This window comes from Quercus suber, unplaced genomic scaffold (genome assembly GCF_002906115.3).
Source record: "Quercus suber isolate HL8 unplaced genomic scaffold, Cork oak 2.0 scaffold_169, whole genome shotgun sequence".
NCBI lineage: Eukaryota > Viridiplantae > Streptophyta > Magnoliopsida > Fagales > Fagaceae > Quercus > Quercus suber.
The window spans coordinates 940,254-959,049 of NW_027069629.1; the positions used below are offsets into that span (position 1 = coordinate 940,254).

At 34.0% G+C, this 18,796-nt stretch overlaps 3 protein-coding genes and 1 pseudogene across 3 annotated transcripts; all 4 read right to left on the reverse strand.

Annotated features, from left to right (window-relative positions):
• Nucleotides 1-1,422: 1,422 nt before the first annotated feature.
• Nucleotides 1,423-6,548, reverse strand: LOC111999351 (putative disease resistance RPP13-like protein 1). The gene is made up of 4 exons (XM_065777939.1): nucleotides 3,218-6,548; nucleotides 2,855-3,007; nucleotides 2,203-2,772; nucleotides 1,423-1,868 (listed from the first exon to the last, which is right to left on the reverse strand). Exon 1 carries the CDS (start codon nucleotides 6,475-6,477, stop codon nucleotides 5,293-5,295), a length of 1,185 nt encoding a protein of 394 aa, XP_065634011.1. The 5' UTR covers nucleotides 6,478-6,548; the 3' UTR covers nucleotides 1,423-1,868; nucleotides 2,203-2,772; nucleotides 2,855-3,007; nucleotides 3,218-5,292.
• LOC111999352 (putative disease resistance RPP13-like protein 1) lies at nucleotides 3,871-5,103 on the reverse strand. The gene is made up of 2 exons (XM_024031480.1): nucleotides 4,336-5,103; nucleotides 3,871-4,287 (listed from the first exon to the last, which is right to left on the reverse strand). The coding sequence occupies exons 1-2, from the start codon at nucleotides 5,101-5,103 to the stop codon at nucleotides 3,871-3,873; spliced, it is 1,185 nt and encodes a 394-aa protein (XP_023887248.1).
• Nucleotides 6,549-9,325: 2,777 nt separating the features above from the next.
• On the reverse strand, nucleotides 9,326-11,293 carry LOC111999350 (GDSL esterase/lipase 5-like; annotated as a pseudogene).
• A 3,643-nt stretch (nucleotides 11,294-14,936) lies between these two features.
• LOC111999357 (GDSL esterase/lipase 1) lies at nucleotides 14,937-17,021 on the reverse strand. Its single transcript, XM_024031485.2, has 5 exons — nucleotides 16,755-17,021; nucleotides 16,552-16,673; nucleotides 15,695-15,925; nucleotides 15,335-15,590; nucleotides 14,937-15,226 (listed from the first exon to the last, which is right to left on the reverse strand). Exons 1-5 carry the CDS (start codon nucleotides 17,011-17,013, stop codon nucleotides 14,988-14,990), a joined length of 1,107 nt encoding a protein of 368 aa, XP_023887253.1. The 5' UTR covers nucleotides 17,014-17,021; the 3' UTR covers nucleotides 14,937-14,987.
• Nucleotides 17,022-18,796: the final 1,775 nt, after the last annotated feature.

Here is an 18,796-nt window from a genome sequence, read left to right on the forward strand (position 1 = left end):
TAGGCTGGGGCGTTACATTGCCTAAGTAATATGTTGCCAACCAAATCTAGAATCTGAAAAGTTGGAGCAATGTGAAACCAATCTCTACTTTGCTCATCATTGTACCAATGCACGCATGGAGGTCCAAACTTGATATGAAGTAAACAGAACAAGCTGGCAGGACAGACATGTTCGGAATTTTTTATTGCAGAAGGTCAAAGTTGATTGGAAGAAACCACCCTAGATCTTAAAACCAAACCTATAATTACTGTATCCATCAATAGGATGATATCAAGTAATTTTTAGGTAGAAATTGTTGAAAGCCTCAACAGGTTGCACATATTGTGCCTGAAAATCCGCAGAACAATTAAGATATAGTGCTGATTTGGCTGGCACATTTACATTTGACGTCTGTGTTTTTTCAGAAAAAAAAAAAAAAAAAAAAAAATACGCGTTTTTAGCTCTTTTTTACTGTAGCAGCACTGTAGCAGCTACTGTTTAATGAACAGTAGCCGCAATAATTGACTTTTCAGTACAAATTTCACTGTTTACAGACCCACAAATTTCACTTTTTAACAACTTTTTCATTAAAAATGGGTTTCACGATACTATTCACACATTTAAAAATTATTTTGTTACAGTGTTTTTCAGTTTTCAGCTATATCCAAACGGACCCATAAATATCATTCATGATTGGAGGCCCAGATTTTATACACAAAACACAAATCAATTGAACAACACTAACAATCATTGAACACCGGTTTGAAAACATGTACTGGTAATTGCAGGTGGTGACATGATAGCAAGGGCGGCTCCAAGAGCAGCCCAGGGGGTTCAAATGAACCCCCTGACCTGGTCCCCCAAAAAAAAAAATTTATATATAAATTTTTTTTAATCTTGTTTTGACCCCCACAGCAAAAATATGAACACCCTGATTTTAAATTTTTGGTTAAGCTTAATTAAAATAAGCTTGAACATGATTCTTAGTTTTTATGTTGTCTTAGTTTTTTCAATGTTCAATCAAGTAGTTTGATAAGTGCTCTACACATTTTCAAGCCCAATAAATCTTTTACTACATACTCCAATTCCAAAAGAGTGACCACGTGTATATTTATAAAACCATACACTTCAAAAACAAAAATTTATTACTAGAGTATTATTTTTCTTCGTTTCACAGTTACTCTTAGCCCTACTCCTAACCGTGTTACTATTCTTTTTTTCTTTTTTTTTATATATAGGTAAAGCATTTAGAATACTCCACTATTCTTATTTATTCTATTTTTTTTATTCAATTGATATAATTTATAAATATAATAAGTTATTATTAATTTGATAAAAAAAATGTATGATTAGTTATTTAATTCTATTTGTTTATGCATCCAATGATTATTGTCTTAAGACTCTTAACGATCTTTAAACTATTAATAATTTTTTAGAACTTGGAAGTTGTATATATAGAAAAACCAAAAACAACAATTAATCATCTTATTTTTTTCACTTGCGCCTACCCTCCACTAATAAATTTTTGGCTCCGCCATAATTGACCCCCTAGAAATAAATCTTGGAGCCGCCACAGGCCCACAGCATGACAGCCTCAAGAATGACAATCTTTCATGGAACGAGCACCTGAGCTATCTTGGGACAGTTTTCCCCTCTTTGCCTCTGGCTCCACTATCTCAGCATAGGACAATTTAGAATCCTTGTTAGCAAGAACGGAGTTGGATAGCCCCTTCTGGTGAGGACTGCAAGGACAACGAGATCAGTGATTTGCTGAGCCTTTTGAGCACTATGGAGGGTGGAAGAGAAGAAAGAACCAAAATTCTGGTGAGGACTTATATCTTGCTCTCCACCATCAATTCCCAAAGCTCATAGAGAGGCAGCTTATGAATCTGATGATGTAAACTCGATTTAAACAGGTGCTTATGGAATATATATACAAAAATGTCCTTGCCATTGTGATAGAATAGCAAATATGTTTTCATAACAGCATGCATGATGGTTGTTTGGTCATATCAACCAAGGTCATGATCATGAATGAAAATAACATGAACAAAACAGAATACTGCAAAAAAAGGCACATAACTTGGCAGTATCAAGCACCAAAAGATTCCAGAAGTAGTTAGTAGAAGTGATGAAGAAATTTTTTAGTAACAAAGGATGTGTTCAAGAATGCTTCTGTAATCTGAAAATAATGACAAATCGGTTGTAATGAGATGAGCTTACCTCCTTTAATTGCATGATCCATCCAGCATGGATTTGTTGTGCTCCAAGACTTGCAAGCCCACATAGCTTCCATTAGAGACAACGAACGAGATAAGAATTCCAAGCACGGACCGCCAGCAGAAAGGACTTGGTTGATTTCTTCATGATTACATATACTAACAGGGGATGTCTTCCACCCACATGCGATGGAATGTGCCATTTAGATAATTAAACAGAGAAAGGCTTGGTTTGAATGAACGAACATTCAACACTGATTACTTCTAATGATTTCAATACCATTTTTTACCTTCCATGTGAACATTTTTGTATTTTTATTCCATTTCCAATTTGTAGAATAAGTAATGTCTGGTGTCCTCTTTTCAGAAAAGAAAAGGTAAAAGATAAGAATAGAAGCAGTGTAAAGCTTACCTGCATTGTACAATCAAAAGAACATCTCTCACTAAGACTGAGAAGTGATTTTCAATCTCAAATATGCGATAATGGTAGCTACAAGTCTGCACTAGGTTCCATCTGCCACTTGTTAAGTATGGATTAAACAGGCAGCCATATTTCTCAATCGCACTTTATAGTCTAAATTGTTAAAAGAATCAATCTGTTAGTCATTGAATACTTAAGCTTATGGGGGAAAAAAATGAAACGACCAGAGACTTACCATTCCCTCAACCTTCCTTTGTCTTGTTGTACCACCAGGAGTTTGGACTCGAAATGAAGGGGTTGAATAATGCTGCAGGTCCCTCCAGTTGGAATGTGGGCAGAGGATTCAAATAACCAAAAGTCCTCAAGATAAGAAGTTTTTTTTAGTGACCTGGAAATGTATAAGAAATTTAGGAGTGTGACTGATGCAAGAGGAACAATAGGCACTGATATTGCACCAAATAAATGCCAGGCTTGTGTTTTAAACTGCTGACAAATTAAAGTGAATCCTAATCTCTATTCAGGTTCCTCTCTTGTAAATCATTTTACTTTCCTCTCCAAAAATTTAGATAAATAACATGGGGCACTATGGAATACTGACCAGCATCATTCATCCCAAAGATTCCCTCGCATAAAAGAATTAGCTTCAAATTGCCCCAATGTATACTGTAGATTAAATAGCCTGTCATATTGTGCTCAAGTCAATTGCCAAATTTGGGGCGCACAATCCTCCTTTAGGAAAGGACACAAAATTTGGGCAATAAAAGATACTCAAAAAAGTGAGAGAAATAAGATCCCGGTGAGATCCCTCTGATACCGAAAGAGATTCAAGAGTTTCACTTCCAGGCACAAAAAGAAATTTGAGCTTTGGGTAGAACTCCAATGGAAAACACCAGAGTGAATCAAAACCACCTTCAATTACCAATTCTTGAAGTGATGGATAGTAATGCCTCCTTGGCAACAGAAATGTTCCTTGAATTGAAAGTGTTTTTAATGTAGTGGGTAGACCACCTCCTGGGATAGACATCATAAGCTCTACAAAGGATTGTAGGATACGACCCTCTCCAACTACAAGCCGATATAGCCTAGGTGGTAATTCCTTCAATAGTAACTCATCACAATTACTTAACCGCAATTCACTGAGATTCGGAGATCTAGGAACCGAAGCAACAAGCTGTGAACAATCTTCAATTTGAAGTGCCATTAAAGCAGGAAGGTGGTTGGGTAGACCTCTGCTTAGTTTAGGACATTTAATTATGCAAAGCTCTTGGAGATTATAGAAACACCACCTTCATCTTCATCTTTGCCTTCAAATAAAAACCATTCCTGCCACTCTGGCATGTCCTTGAAACTTAATATTTCAAGGGATCTAAATGGCTTAACTGCAGAAGAACCACCCCTGTAGAACTCACGATCTACATGTGATACCACATGAAAACCTTCAACAAAGAGTTTCTTGAGGTTAGGCAGATCCCCAAGTGGAGGCCAAGAGTAGCAATACTTACAATTGGCAAGCCGTATGTACACCATATTAGAGAATGAACAATCTTGTAACCATTTTGGAAATCTTGTACCCCCATAATTTTCAATGGTGAGAGATTCGAGTTTTGAATGAGGACACAAATGTTCAAGCACATTTATTTCATTTTCTGAACTGTCCTTGTCATGACCCTATTCAAGCACCAACTTATATAGGTGTTGCTTATCCTTCAAATTAACCTCCATTGCATCTCTAGCGTGTTGAACATTTTGCAAATTTAATATAGACAATGCTCCAGAAAGATGTAGAAGTTCCCCCAACTCTTTAATATTAGACCTATTATGTTTGCTCACAACAAAAGTAGTTAAACTCCGGAGATTTTTTAATTTACTCATATGCAGTGGCATCTCTTCCAATTTTGTTTCAACTATATCTAGGTGCCGCAAGTTGACTAATCTCCACGTCTTGGTAGGCAGCTTGGTAAGGGACTTGCATTTCGACAATAACAAGGTTTGTAAATTATACAAAGTACATAGAGAATTTGGTAACCGTTCAATTGAAGTGTAACTAAGATTTAAATAACGTAGATGTTTCAAATTACCAACTGATTTAGGTAATTCCTTCATGTTTCTATAGGTAGAAAATGATAGCACTCTCAAGCACTTAAATGTCGACAACAAATCATCTATCATCATTGCTGATACGTTATTCCACGTCCACGGTGACAAATCAAATCCAAGGAAGGTTTGCAAACCCTTGGCTTCGTAGGACACGTTAAATTTCTTAAATGCATCAAATCTAGTTCTAATATATGAAAAATGACGAGTCTTTCTTGTGATTACACCAGAATCATCAATCTCTAGCTTGAAACAAAATTCTCCAAATATAAATTTTGTCAAGTCATTGACCAAGTCATGCATCATGAAACATGATTCGGTGTTACTTGATTGTTGAAAAAGTAATCTAGATACCAAATCATCAAAGTATTCTTTGCCTATTTCTTCCATCCTTTTATTTCCTTTTGATTGCTGTAATAAATCTTCCACCATCCACAAGTTGACCAACTCCTCCTTTTTAAATTCATAATTCTTTGGAAGGATCAAGCAATAAGAAAAGCAACGCTTCAAATGTGATGGGAGACAGTGGTAGCTCAATCTTAGAGCCGGAAGGATACTAGTATTTCCTTTTGGTAAATCTCATATATCACTCTTCAAAATCTTTGTCCACTCTCTTGGTTCTTCTTCAAAACGCAGCAATCCCCCAAGTGCTTTTGCAGCTAAAGGCAAGCCTCCACACTTATGGACAATTTGCTTACCGATTTCCCTTAGTAATGGAAATTCACCAGAGCTTCCGTTTCTAAATGCATGCTTTTCAAATAACAACCAACATTCTTCATTTGACAATTGATTTAGAAGATAAGCTGGAACTGTGCATACACTTGATGCAACTTTTTCGATTCGTGTCGTAACGATGATCTTAATTTCCTGTGCCCCACATTTAAAAACTTTAAGTAACTCAATCCAATCATCATAATTTTCATTCCAAACATCATCTAAAACCAGGAAAATTTTCTTGTCTTTGAATGTCTCTCTAATTTTAGTTTGCAGCAAATTCATGTTTTGAATATCACACATAGACAAAGTGGCATCCTCCAAAATAGTTTTTAATATCCTAACACAATCAAAGTTTTCTGAAACGCAAACCCAAGCTTTGTGATCAAAACTATCCGTTACTCTTTTGTCATTGTATATAAGTCGAGCAAGAGTTGTTTTACCAACCCCACCCAGACCTACTATGGGAACAACACATATACCATTAACACTTGCATCACTTGATTGAAACTTCATAAATATAGCCTCCTTATCTTTGTCTCTGCCGAAGACACCATATTCTTCCGGACAAGAAGTTGTCAATGGTCGTGAAGGTATTCCAACCGCAGCAACTTTTTCTAAACGAAGAACATCCTTTTGTTTTGAAATAGATTCTAATCTGTCTAGAATATTTTTCAGCTCTGATTGTATGCTTTTGTCAAATGAACTAACAAAAGTAGAGATCAAGCCCCTTACCTTACTAGTGGATTCAGCTTCTAACTTGCATCTCAAAGCTTCATAGGCAATCTCATCCAGGAGGTCATCCGCAACATAAACAGCATCTTTAAGCTCGTCAAGCCACTCTTTCACAGCAGGGTTTGTAATTTGCTTCTTCTCTGCATCAATGAGCACTGCATCAGCAGACATCAGCTCTATCTTCAGCTTTTGCACCATTCCATCAATGTGTTTCCTTCCCTTGAGAAAGTCTAGGACCTCACGAGAAGCCACTCTGTCAAACGCCACCTGAAGGAATGCAGAGAGAACCGCTCCACCCACCAAAGCTTCAGCCATAGTGATGAAAAGGAAGAAGTAAAGAGAAGTGATAAGATGATAAGATTCAGTGGGAGTCGATTTGTAAAAAGGGTGTGCACTTCTTGCAAGAAATAAAGTAGAAGATAAGATGCAGGTCCTTTCTCTAAGTTTTGGTATGTCGCGCATGGGGACAATCTCTAGCCGCCTTGGTTGAGTCGGCGTGAATGATCAACAAAGTTGACAGATGGTACTGACATGACCAATTTGCATGAGTGGTGCACAGATTGAATAATATAATCTGAACTGAAGTAAAATCCTATATTCCAACTCCAAGAATTTTTACTTGTTTTTAAATAATAATTCTAGAGTTCCATAACCACAAATATCTCAGTTGAAAATACGAAAATTTTAAAAACGTTATTAGCCAATATAGAGATATTCTGTTGTGCAGAATATGTAATTAACTTGTAATGGACTACAAATTAGATTTTGTTCTTTGCAACTTATGCAAGTTAATATATTATAATTAACCATCTTTAACAAACTATTTATGCTTAAATAATTTTTCATTTTTGCTGAAATTTACAAAACAAACTAAGTGTATTTAAGAATAATTAAATTTCTTACACTTAAAATCCATAATCATATCTAAGGTAACAATATTTTTTTTCACCAAAGAATTTTTAAAACCCAAAACTCTATTTTGCAACCACAATTCCTCATAACTTCTTTTTATAAATGCTCATTTTAAATTCAAAACACAGTTTTCTAACGGCTTATACAAATGCACCATTAATCAAACATATATTGCTTGTTACATTGATTTCTTTATTTCCATGTACAGATTTTTTTTTTTTTTCTTTTCTTGTGTGTGTATATATATCACCCGTTAAAGATTCCGCGTACTTTGTATGGAGTCCAAATCTTCTGTCTCATCAATTGTGCTCCACTTCATGCTCCACCAATAAATTTTGGACAACTAGCCTCTCTCATTAAATGAGATAACTCTGACTTTAATGAGAGAGGCTAGTTGTCTCATTTAATGAGATATCTCATTTAATGAGAGAGGCTAGTTATCCAAATTTTATTGGTGGTGCATGAAGTGGAGCACAATTGATGAGACAGAGGATTTGGACTCCTTTGTATGGGCCTAAGAAGAACTACTTCAATAACAAGAGAAACTGCGCACACAATAAAGTACACCTAAAGTCTTTTTTTTTTTTTTTGGAAATAACTATTCACTTCAGATATATATATATCATCAAAATTGTTTGGGGAGTGTGAACAAAATTGATTATGAGATTATTGATGAAAAATCTCAGTAAATGACATTATTGTCTACTTTACTGAATCATTTCTAACACATGCTAGCTAATGACATTGTCTTCCAATATTATGATAGAGTGCAAATTACCCCTTGATTAACATGATGTCTTTGACATCTTTGCTGAGTGTGCTTAAGAAAATTCAAGCACAAGTGTATTTATGATAGAGGAAATATATGAGGGAACTAGGCGCTCTTTTTCTTCTCTTAGTGATCGTTTGGCTTGCGCGTCCACGATTTGCATCTACGTTTTCACCTCTTTTTTTTTTTTTTTTTTTATGCGTTCCCAGCCAAAATTTTACTGTAGCAGTACTGTAGTGGCAATGAAGAGTAGCTGCAAAGTTTGACTTTTCAACACAAATTTTACTGTTTACAGACCCATAAATTTAACTTTTCAGCAACTTTTTCTTTAAAAATGGGTCCCACAATACTATTCACACATTTAAAAATTATTTTGTTACAGTGTTTTTTAGTTTTCAATTTTCAGTTTTCAGCTGTATCCAAACGGACCCTTAGAGAACGTTTGGCCAGTGTGTTTGCGTCTGGCGTTTACGTTTTCAGCTCCTTTTTTTTTCACGCGTTTCAAGCTTTTCCCAGCCACTTTTTTACTGTGTAGCACTGTAGCTTCTACTGTTCAATGAACAGTAGCCGCAATAATTGACTTTTCAACCCAAATTTTACTGTTCACGGACCCACAATTTTTCACTTTTCAACAACTTTTTCATTAAAAATGGGCCCCACTGTACTATTCACACATTTAAAAATTATTTTGCTACAGTGTTTCCAGTTTTTAGTTTTCAGTTTTCAGCTGTATCCAAACGAACCCTTAATCTCTTTTTTTTTTTTTTTTTCTTCCTTTTTTTCTTTCTCATTTTAAATTAACCCTTAATCTCTTTTTTTTTTTTTTTTTTCTTCCTTTTTTTCTTTCTCATTTTAAATTTAATGAAAGTGCCTTTTTTTTTTTTTAATTATGACAAATTCCAACCAACTCAATGCTCATTTGAAGGTTCTGAAAATTAAAATTCAATTCATTGTCAAGTTTTCAACTTGGAATGTTTGGAATGAAGGAAAGAAAAAAAATGAAGTACAATGAATATTCTATTTATTCTCTTTTTAACACATACGCGGAAAAAAAAAATGAAATATGAATAGAAGTATGTATAGATCGAATTAGAGAATATTCTATTTATTCTCTTTTTAACAGATACGCTGAAAAAAAAAATGAAATATGAATAGAAGTATGTATAAATCGGATTAGAGGATTTTTTATTTTAATCTAATTCGATATGTCAGGTTGAGAAATTTTCAACCCAATTCAATCCAACCCATCATGTGTATAGGAGGTTGGGTTTTTGGGTTGGACTTAAATATTTTATAACTTGTTAAAAAAACATAAGTTTTTATCAACTATTTAAGACATATTTTTTGATAAATTATTAGAATTCACATAATACGCCTAAATCATATTCTAAATTTTAACAAAATCATTAATTTATTAAATTTAGTTCGCAATATGCCCCATGTTTCCCAGTTTTATTTTACATTTATTAAAATTTTAATGCATCAGTGTTCAAACAACTCTTTGAGATTATAAGGTCCTATGACACTGCGAGTTCCACTCCATATTAGCTCTGTTAATTGCTGGTAGGCCTCTTCAGTAGGATGACCAGAGTCAAAGAACACATAGTCACTAGTGTTCCTACATAATTCGTACTCAAAACCAACTAATCTCTTTCCTCCGCAACTTAGAATTCCATTATATGGACCAGTTCCACAACATGCAATCTTCCCTTCTGTAAAACCTTCCCAACATAATTAAAATGAAGATGTTGTTAGTCTAGGAACACAGATTTTCTACCTCCTTCCTTATATATTTCCTAACAAATCAAAGTATAATTCTGACCAACTTAAAAATGAAATAAAGAATAATCTAACACAAATTTGTTCTAAATATTGTATAAAACAGTAATTGTAATTACCTTGATCACAGATTGTCAAGTTACCAATTACCATATTTACATATTCTTCTCGAGAGTAGGATTGAAGCACAGTGGAGTTTGTGGAAAAGAGGATATTATAATCGTTGTTTCCAACGCTAAATAGTAAACAGCTTTGAACAACTACTCTTTGGCTTCTTGTTCACCTATTTTTTGCCTCAACAAAGTCTCCATGTTCTTGAAATAATTAAGTTGAGTGTTTAGGTCTATCACCTGATAAAGAGGTGAAAAGAACAAAAGGGAAGTACACAACCATAAGAACAAAATACACATGCTTATGTCTTAAGAACATAATCTATGTCTCAAAATATTTCATAAGTAAACGTATCCACTCATAGATAAAGCAAATGCAAGGATTTGAGTTTGGGTACGTAGTATATATAAAATTCTAGGAAAAGGAAACATGGCTACCCTCAGGTTAGACACGTTGATTCATGTTAAAGATATCAAATCTTAATCTTAGTCAACAGGGCCGGCGCCACCTTAAGGTTAGGAGCGGCGCCACATAATTTATAAATTTTTATTTGTCTACCCTTTAAAAAAAATTTGGAAACACCCTCAGTTTTTTTTATGCCAATAAAATTAAATTTTGCTCCATAATTTGTTCTACATTCAGTGAATGAACGATTACTTAGTTGTATACATTGAAAGAGATGTAGCTTATAACATTGATAAATGATAATGAGACTATCATGCAATAATTTCAAAATATGAAAACTCGTAGAAAGCAATTGTAAACTTTATATATTTGCGTGTTTTTTTTTATTGTTGTTGTTATCAATATATAAATTTTTTTTTATTAGATTATATAATTTATGCATCTTAAGAAACATCCTGAGAAAGATTCCTAGAGCTGCCACTGTTAGTCAAGGCCCAAGTCTCCTGTCCATGTTCATTGTATCTAATCTTATTTAGAATGCAAGCAAACTTTGGCCTTAATTGTGCTTCATTTCTGAGAATCCTAATTAAAATTAACTTTTTTTTGGACTGTGCATAGTCAGTATAATGCATACCAATCCTTGACGAGTTTCATCAAGAGCACCATCTCCTCCACGCAAAGTTAGCCCCATCAATGTACCGATTGTAACCAGGATGTAGATATGGAGGAATTAGCTCCAAGTTTGCATACTCAGCCGCAACAATGCTATGAAAATAAATGGAGCTACAATTCAAGTCCAATAGAAAACAGCACATAACTATTATATATCTCTGGAATGAGCCGGCCATCGGAAAATCTCCCAGTGGGGAACCTGAAGAAGCTTTTTCCATAAGGCGAAACATTTGCCTGGAGATCAGCAGTGGAGGTATTTATATGGTTATTGTTTCCAACATCAAGTATTGAATCCCCAAAAATGAATAAGGCAACATGTTCCTTTGGCAAACAGATGTCGTTTCCAACATCAAGTATCGAATCCCCACAAGTAAGTAAGTCTGCTTCTTCATATGGCAGGCATATGTTATCAAGACATTGGGTTTGGATGATAATGCATGCATACAAAACCAAGATATAAAAATGGAACCTTAAACTCATCATGCCAAATCTTGTTCTTTCTGTATTAACTTCTCAATTACTTTTAATCTTGATTTATATAGAGTGCATAATATGTCATTCAGGCTAGGAAAAAAGAGACGTGTTGAACTTTTTAGACCTGCTCTCTGTAACGCCCCAGCGTTTAAAAAAAAAAAAAAAAAGTTTGAGAGATATTTTTAAAATCCACCACGTCAGCCGCCACCTAAGCCCTTCTCTCCCTCTTTGCTTTCTTTCTTTTCTTTTCTTTTTTTCACACAAAAACACGCACACACAAACCTCCATCTCTCTCTCACCCTCACCGACCACCACTCCATCGGATCACCACTACCATCTTTTAACGACGAGATTCACCGGGGAACATCGTAAAAATCTCTAGGCTCCTTCATCTCAAACAATTAAGGTAAAAGCTCTAAATATTTTGGTGGATTTTCATATTGTTGATCTAAGCCTTTGAAGTGATATTCACATGATTAAGCCTTAAGAGTTTTGATTTGGTGAACATATTCTGATGAAGGGCTTAGGGTTTTTATTTACCTATATAAATGGTGGCCATTCGAGGTTTTCTATAGCTAAGATTTGGGGGTTTGATGCCTTACTGGCTTGGTACATGTTTGCGATTGGCAAAAAGGGTGACCTCAAAGGAGCTAATAAAATATGCCCAACATTCTAAGTTTAGGCTTGCCTAAGTGAACTGTTTCTATGGGAGATTAAAGTTATTTAACTAGACTTAGTTTAAGATTTTCGAACTTGTCATGATAAACTTGTATACCTTTTCTTTAGGTTCTAACTAATTCTTGTTGGAGCACTTGGAAGCTAGGCTTTTATGCGGTCTTGCAAGGTAAGTAGCTATTTAAAACATGTAATGTGTGTGTATATATATAATGTGGGAAAAATGCAAAGTTTTTATTAATTTTAGGAGATTGACTTTGATTTAATTCATTTATAATGGATATTACAAATAATTAGATAATTTGACGAATTGGAAAGCGTCATTTGACAAGTGGGTGTGAAATCCTACTGGATAGGAATTTCTTTGGAATTATGCAAATTCATCGAAAATGTGTTACAAAACTTGATTATATAAAGTTGCCAACTCTTTATGACACCTTACCTCATGTCATGGCAGTTGTGAATTCCCAGTGATTACCTAACCAAATACCTAGATCTTTGTGGTGTTGGTATGATGGCACTTAAGTCTTTGTGACTCGGTGGATTTTATTATGGCACCTGAGTCTATGTGACACGGTAGCCAGTAACCGGTACTTGTAGTCTTTGTGACAAGGCTAGTAGCACAACACCTGAGTCTTTGTGACACGGTGGATTATATTATTATGGCACCTAAGTCTGTGTGACATAGTAGCTAGTAACTGGTACTTGCAATCTTTGGGACACGGCCAATAGCACAACACATAAGTCTTTGTGACACGGTGGATTATTTTATAGCACTTGAGTCTTTGTGACACAGTGATTTATATGATGGAACCTAAGTTTGTGTGACATGGTACCCAATAACTAGTAGCCAATGATTTGTTCTTGTAGTCTTTGAGACATGGTAGCCTATAGCTTTATACTAGAGTTTGTATGACATTTGTAACTTGGCATATTAGCCTATGTGGATAGCTACTATATATATATATATATATATGGAATTTGGGTTCTGTTTTAGGGGATCTAGTGGATATCCTTCTGGCTTGCCATGTAAGTAATGTAATGTCACAATGTACTATTTTGAGTACTTTTATGCTCCATTTTTTAAAATGCGATTAATGTATTATTGTATTGAAAGTGTTATTGTTGAATTAAACTCGAAGTCTGTAAGTTATGACATGCATGCCAAATTAGGTCATCATTATGAATTTTTCATCTCATTATGCACATTAACATTGCTACTTTCTGAGCTTTGTCTCACTATTGTTTAATTATGAATTTTTACAAAGCAGGCAGTAACCTTTTGAGTCAGATGTTATGGCTTGTAGTAGTTACGCAACTACTTTCTGGCGGCTAGACTTTTGTTATTATAGACCTAGGTGTATGAGACTCCTAACCTAGTGTTGAAGCCGCACACATTAGGGAGATTTTGCACAATTGTTTTGTAACTTATTTTGGCGATGACTTTTATCCCATCTTAGAAACGAGATGTTTATATGTAGTTAATTTAGACCTCCATTCTTTTGTGGCCATTGGTCATTGTAATTATTGCATATAGCTTTCACTTATTTTGAGAGTATCTTTAATAAAATTATTATAAAAATTCTTGACGTTAGTACTTGGTATGAATTATTTGGACTGAATTGTCAAAAAGGAAAAATCTATAGGTACCTTTGGGTTGTGTTTCTCGTGCTTTGGACCCTTTTGGGTTTGGGGCGTGACACTCTCAATTGACATATTTTTTAAAAATTAGCTGGGTGAACTAATCATATGCGTCCAAGATTTGAATAAACATTATATATGGAAGAACATTACCCTAATCTCATCCAGGTACATGTACTACATTTTAAATTTTCTGGCTACTTAGTATTATGTAAAATGCTAATAAATTTAACTCTTTTTTTTTTTTTTTTTGGAGAAAAAATTATTTTTAGTTAGACAAACAAATGGCGTAGGAAGAAAATTCATTCAAACTCTTTCTCTCCTTCTAATTTATATATATAATTGGACATATGACTGGATTTTTGATGATTTATTTATTTTGAGCTCTCCATTTTTTGTACTAAATTAACTCATTTGACATGAAAATTAAAAAAATTAAATGGGATACGTGACCCAAAATTAGTCTCCAATTGAAATTTAATTTGAATTCTAATTAGATCTTCATATTCACTTTTTGGGGGATGGATCAAATATCACTCCTACCTATCTCTGCGATTGACAAATGCATAAATTCCATTAGACTAACGCATGGTGTTGGACTGATCATTTCATTAATGCTTTGACCAAAAATACTTACATAGTGTTTGACTGATCGAAATTCTACCGTCAAGAGTTATTTGCTTAAATATAAAATTCATGGAGTATATTTAAAACTAGTTGTTGAAGCATGGGTTTTTATTTTATTTGTAAATTTGTAATTATAAGTCCTTAGATAAGTACTGCATTTTTTAACCTAATCTAAGTATATTTGTGTATGAAGTCCCCCCTGAAGACTTAAACCTCTGTCTTTACCCTCAACACCCCACAAGCATTTATACTTATGAAGTGACGACTGCACCAAGGGTGCGCGGTGGAACTCAACTGTTTCAGTAATTGACAAATGCATAAATTTCATTAAACCAACACAGTTTTTGACTGATCATTTCATTAATGCTTAAACCAAAAATACTTGCTTAGTGTTTGGCTGATTTGAATTATTAAACATATTAATTTATGGGTGCGGGTGATGAGTGTCTTGACATCACATTTGAAGGATTAATAATTACTCAGTTATGAGTTTTAATTCACATGTTTTAAAGAATAAATATATATTTGTTAATAATTCATTGGCTTACAAGCACAATTTCATTAGGGTTGTGAGCTTTTTGGGACATATGTGTGCTAGTTGACTTTATTTTTTGAAAGAATATATAAAAATATTATTTAATAAAATATTAAATGCACATTAACCACTACTTTTAGGGCATTTGTTAACATAAGCCCTAACTTGTTAAATATGCTCCATGTCTACAAGTTTTTTATTTTTCATTTATTAAATCTAAATACATTAGTTTTCAAACAATGCTTTGAGATTGTAAGGTCCTATGACATTGGGAGCTCCACTCCAAATTAGCTCTGATAATTGTTGATAGGCCTTCTCAGTAGGATGAGCAGCGTCAAAGAACACATAGTCACTAGTTTTCCTACATATTTCATACTCAGAACCGACCGATCTCTTTCCTCCGCAACTTGGGAGTCCCCTATATGGACCACTTCCACAACATGCAATCTTCCCTTCCATAAAACCTTTACCAACATAATTAAAACAAAGATGCTATTAGGCTATGAAAAAATAAAATGTGGAGTACAATAATAATAAAACGCATCTTGTACTATAGAAGTGGAAGTGCATACCATATTTTGAAGGATTATCAATTCTTTCACTAAAAAAAGTGTATAAATCGGCTATTGAATATTTAAATCCTTTCAGCTCACTCTGTAGCTTCGGAAGGACTTTAGAAAGTGCTTTATTATGTAGTTTTGCAAGTTCTGTAATTTCCTCCATGCATGCATCGGTGTTTCTTGGTTTTAGTGCTTTAACAAGCGGGACGCAACCCAAAGGTGGCAAGCCTAGGAATGCATATTTTCTTCCTCCTTCCTTATATATTTCCTAACAAATCAAAGTATATAATTATGACCAACTTAAAAACGTAAACAAGAAGGATCTAACACATATTTGTTCTAAATATTGTATAAAACACAAATTATAATTACCTTGATCACTGTTGTCAAGTTGCCAATTACCATATTTACGTATTCTTCTCGAGAGTAGGATTGAAGCACACTAGAGTTTGAGGTAAAGGGGACAAGGTAATCATTGTACCCAATGCTGATTAAGTAAACAGCTTTAAATAGGAGTTCCTTGGCTTCTTTTTCACCTAGTTTTTGCCTCAATTGAGTCTCCATGTTCTTGAAATACTTAATTTGAGTGTTTAGGTCTATCACCTAATAAGGAGGGCAAAAGAACAAAAGGGAAGCAATCAACTGTGAGAACAAAATAGACACACTTATGTCATAAGAACATAATCTTCGTTTCAAATTATGATGGAATATAGAAAAAGAGTGCTTATATTTCATTCATAGAGTAAAGAAATAAAGTAATCATGATCTTACTTGGAGCACAAGTAAAGAAATCCTAATCATCTTTGTATTGCTGATGATGTAATCATAGGATTTAACCTATTATAAAATACATTTTAATAGGTTCGTTGTGATACATAGAGCCTAATAGTAAAGATATAACCATTAAGAGTTTTCCATTATGGATGTAGGCCTCTTAGGACGAATCATGCTCATTCATTGTATTCTCTCTCTTTTTCTTTCTTTCTTTGCATTCTTTCTTTACTCATGTACTTTTTCATTATGTCATTATTATGTTTCAACTATTCTATCATCGTATCAAATGTCTTTTTCTTTTTCTTTTTTTCAATAATTCCAATCAATAGGATTGCGGTTATGGAAGAGCTCTATCAGGCTATGCGCACAAACTTAATTAGACCCTAATTGCGCTCCACTTTTTAGAATCCTAATTAACATTTTAAGGAGCATATATAGTCAGATAGAAAGCATACCAGTCCTGGACGAGTTTCATCAAGAGCGCCAGCTCCTACTGATGCGAAGTTAGCCCCATCAATGTACCGATTATAACCAGGATGTAGATATGGAGGAATTAGCGGCAAGTTTGCATATTCAGCTGCAATATAATAAAGCTTCAAAAATTAATTGATTAAACAATCCAAGTCCAATGGAAAACAACAGATATCCATTATCTTACCAATGAAATCCGAAATTAGACGGCCATCGGAAGCTCTCCCTGTGGAATACTTAAAGAATGTCTCCCCATAAGGCCAGATATTTGCCTGGAGATCAGTAGTGGCATTGATATAGTTGTTGTTTCCAGCATCAAGTATTGAATCCCCAAAAATGAATAAGGCAACATGTTCCTTTGGCAGGCAGATGTTACCAAGGCATTGGGTTGGGATGATGATGCATGCATACAAAACCAAGATAGAGAAATGGAACCTTATACTCATAATGCCAAATCTTGTTCACTTTGTATTAACTTATCATGACTTGCAATCTTGATCTATATATAGAGGGTGCATAACTTGTGATTTAGGCTAGGAAAAAGAGACCTGTGTTGGAATATTCTTCATAAACTGGCTGTGTGAGCTAATCACGCGCGTCCAAGATTTGAATAAACATTATATATGAACAAACATTACTCTAACGTCGTCCAGGTACATGTACTAGATCTTGAATTTTATGGCTACGAATGCAATAATTCTTTGTTCTCTGCGCGAATGGAGAGCGCAGTTTGAAATTTCAGAATAGTTTGGCAAAATGACGCTCACCTCTTCAAATGTATTAACTGTGTTGCTTTTACCTACCACTTTATCAACCCACGTCTCTTTAGTTCTCATTTTTTTTTTTTTTCTTTTCAGAACTTGTAATTTTTTTTTATATGGTTAAACTTATAATTGAGCCTACAAACTTGCTTACAACTTAAGATTACAACTTTACTTAATAAATCTTTTTATTGGATGCGATTACTGACAAATTCACAATTGAATTACATTTTCTTCTTATATCTTTCATGCTTGCAAAATTTCTAAAAGATCAAAGTTTTTTTATTTTTTTTTTTATATCAAAGAAGATCAAAGATTATTAACTATATCATCAATCAATTGTTTAAATTACAAGTTATTGTAATCTAATATTATGCATAAAAAATACGTTTTTAGATCATATAGTAAATAATATCCGGTTGGCACAAAATTTGACATGTACGTTAAAAGCGTAAAACACATATAATCCAACGGTTAAATTTTCAAAATATATAGTAATATTAATTTTTTTAAAGAAAATTTTACCCAAATTTTTTTTTTTAATACAAAATGGGCTGTGGCATATTGAAATAGGTATGAAATTCGCATTTGCGAGAATTTATATGTAAATAATATATACTATTAACATATAAATATGATTTTCTCACTGACAATATGTTGTCCTCTCAACATAGGAGGAAATATTATTACACTTTCACGTATGGTATGCTCCTATCTCCTTATTTCAATTGTGTTAACTGACATATTGTCTCGAAAAATAAGCTCTTTTGTTAACTGATCTGGGGTTCTATTGCATCATCAAGTTTTACTCTTGATCTGTGGAATATAATGTGAGCATTATGAGCTTGAGCATAATCTAAATTTGATGCTTTTGGATTCGAACAGCTAGCATACATTATGAAGTGCTCCACACAAATGGTACCCTCAAAAGAAAATAATAATATAATCCGTTGCCTACTGCTAGTGGAAGTAATTATTTGCCAATTCTTGAAATTTTTGTTTTGTTAGAAAGAAGCATCCAGTAATAATGTCAATTTTCAGGCACTGTTGCCATCAGCATGTTTCATCTAAAAATGGCAAGGTTAGTTGTAACTTGTAAGTCCTTCATAGATAGTCAGAGGCAATGAGTGTTTTTGAAAGTGAACTTGGGGAAATTTTTGACCGTATATTTGTTGAATGTGCTTACACAGCTAGTACCTGGAAAGTTCTGCTGAAAAGATGCTTAATTCAACAAAGATGTAAGAAGGATGAGGAAGTAGCTTGGGCAGTAGAGTGCATGAGGGGCATGCGCATGTCTTCATTTGCATTAGTCTAGAGTCCAGACTCCAGAGCCTTCAATAGGTTGTGGTGAGAAAATAGAGCCACTAAATTTATAATGCCATAACCCTTTTTTTTTTTTTTTTGGTTATTAAATAGGCTGGGGCGTTACATTGCCTAAGTAATATGTTGCCAACGTTTACCAAAAAAA

Excerpts from the sequence above, each read along its gene's own strand:
- LOC111999352 (XM_024031480.1), bottom strand. The coding sequence starts at position 5,103 with ATGGAAGAAATAGGCAAAGAATACTTTGATGATTTGGTATCTAGATTA. Across the intron at positions 4,288-4,335 it reads ACGCTAGAGATGCAATGGAG|GGTCATGACAAGGACAGTTC; the intron begins GTTAATTTGAAG and ends GTGCTTGAATAG.
- LOC111999351 (XM_065777939.1), bottom strand. The coding sequence starts at position 6,477 with ATGGCTGAAGCTTTGGTGGGTGGAGCGGTTCTCTCTGCATTCCTTCAG.
- LOC111999357 (XM_024031485.2), bottom strand. The coding sequence starts at position 17,013 with ATGAGTATAAGGTTCCATTTCTCTATCTTGGTTTTGTATGCATGCATC. Across the intron at positions 16,674-16,754 it reads TCTAATTTCGGATTTCATTG|CTGAATATGCAAACTTGCCG; the intron begins GTAAGATAATGG and ends ATTATATTGCAG. Across the intron at positions 15,227-15,334 it reads TGATAATCCTTCAAAATATG|GTTTTATGGAAGGGAAGATT; the intron begins GTATGCACTTCC and ends ATGTTGGTAAAG.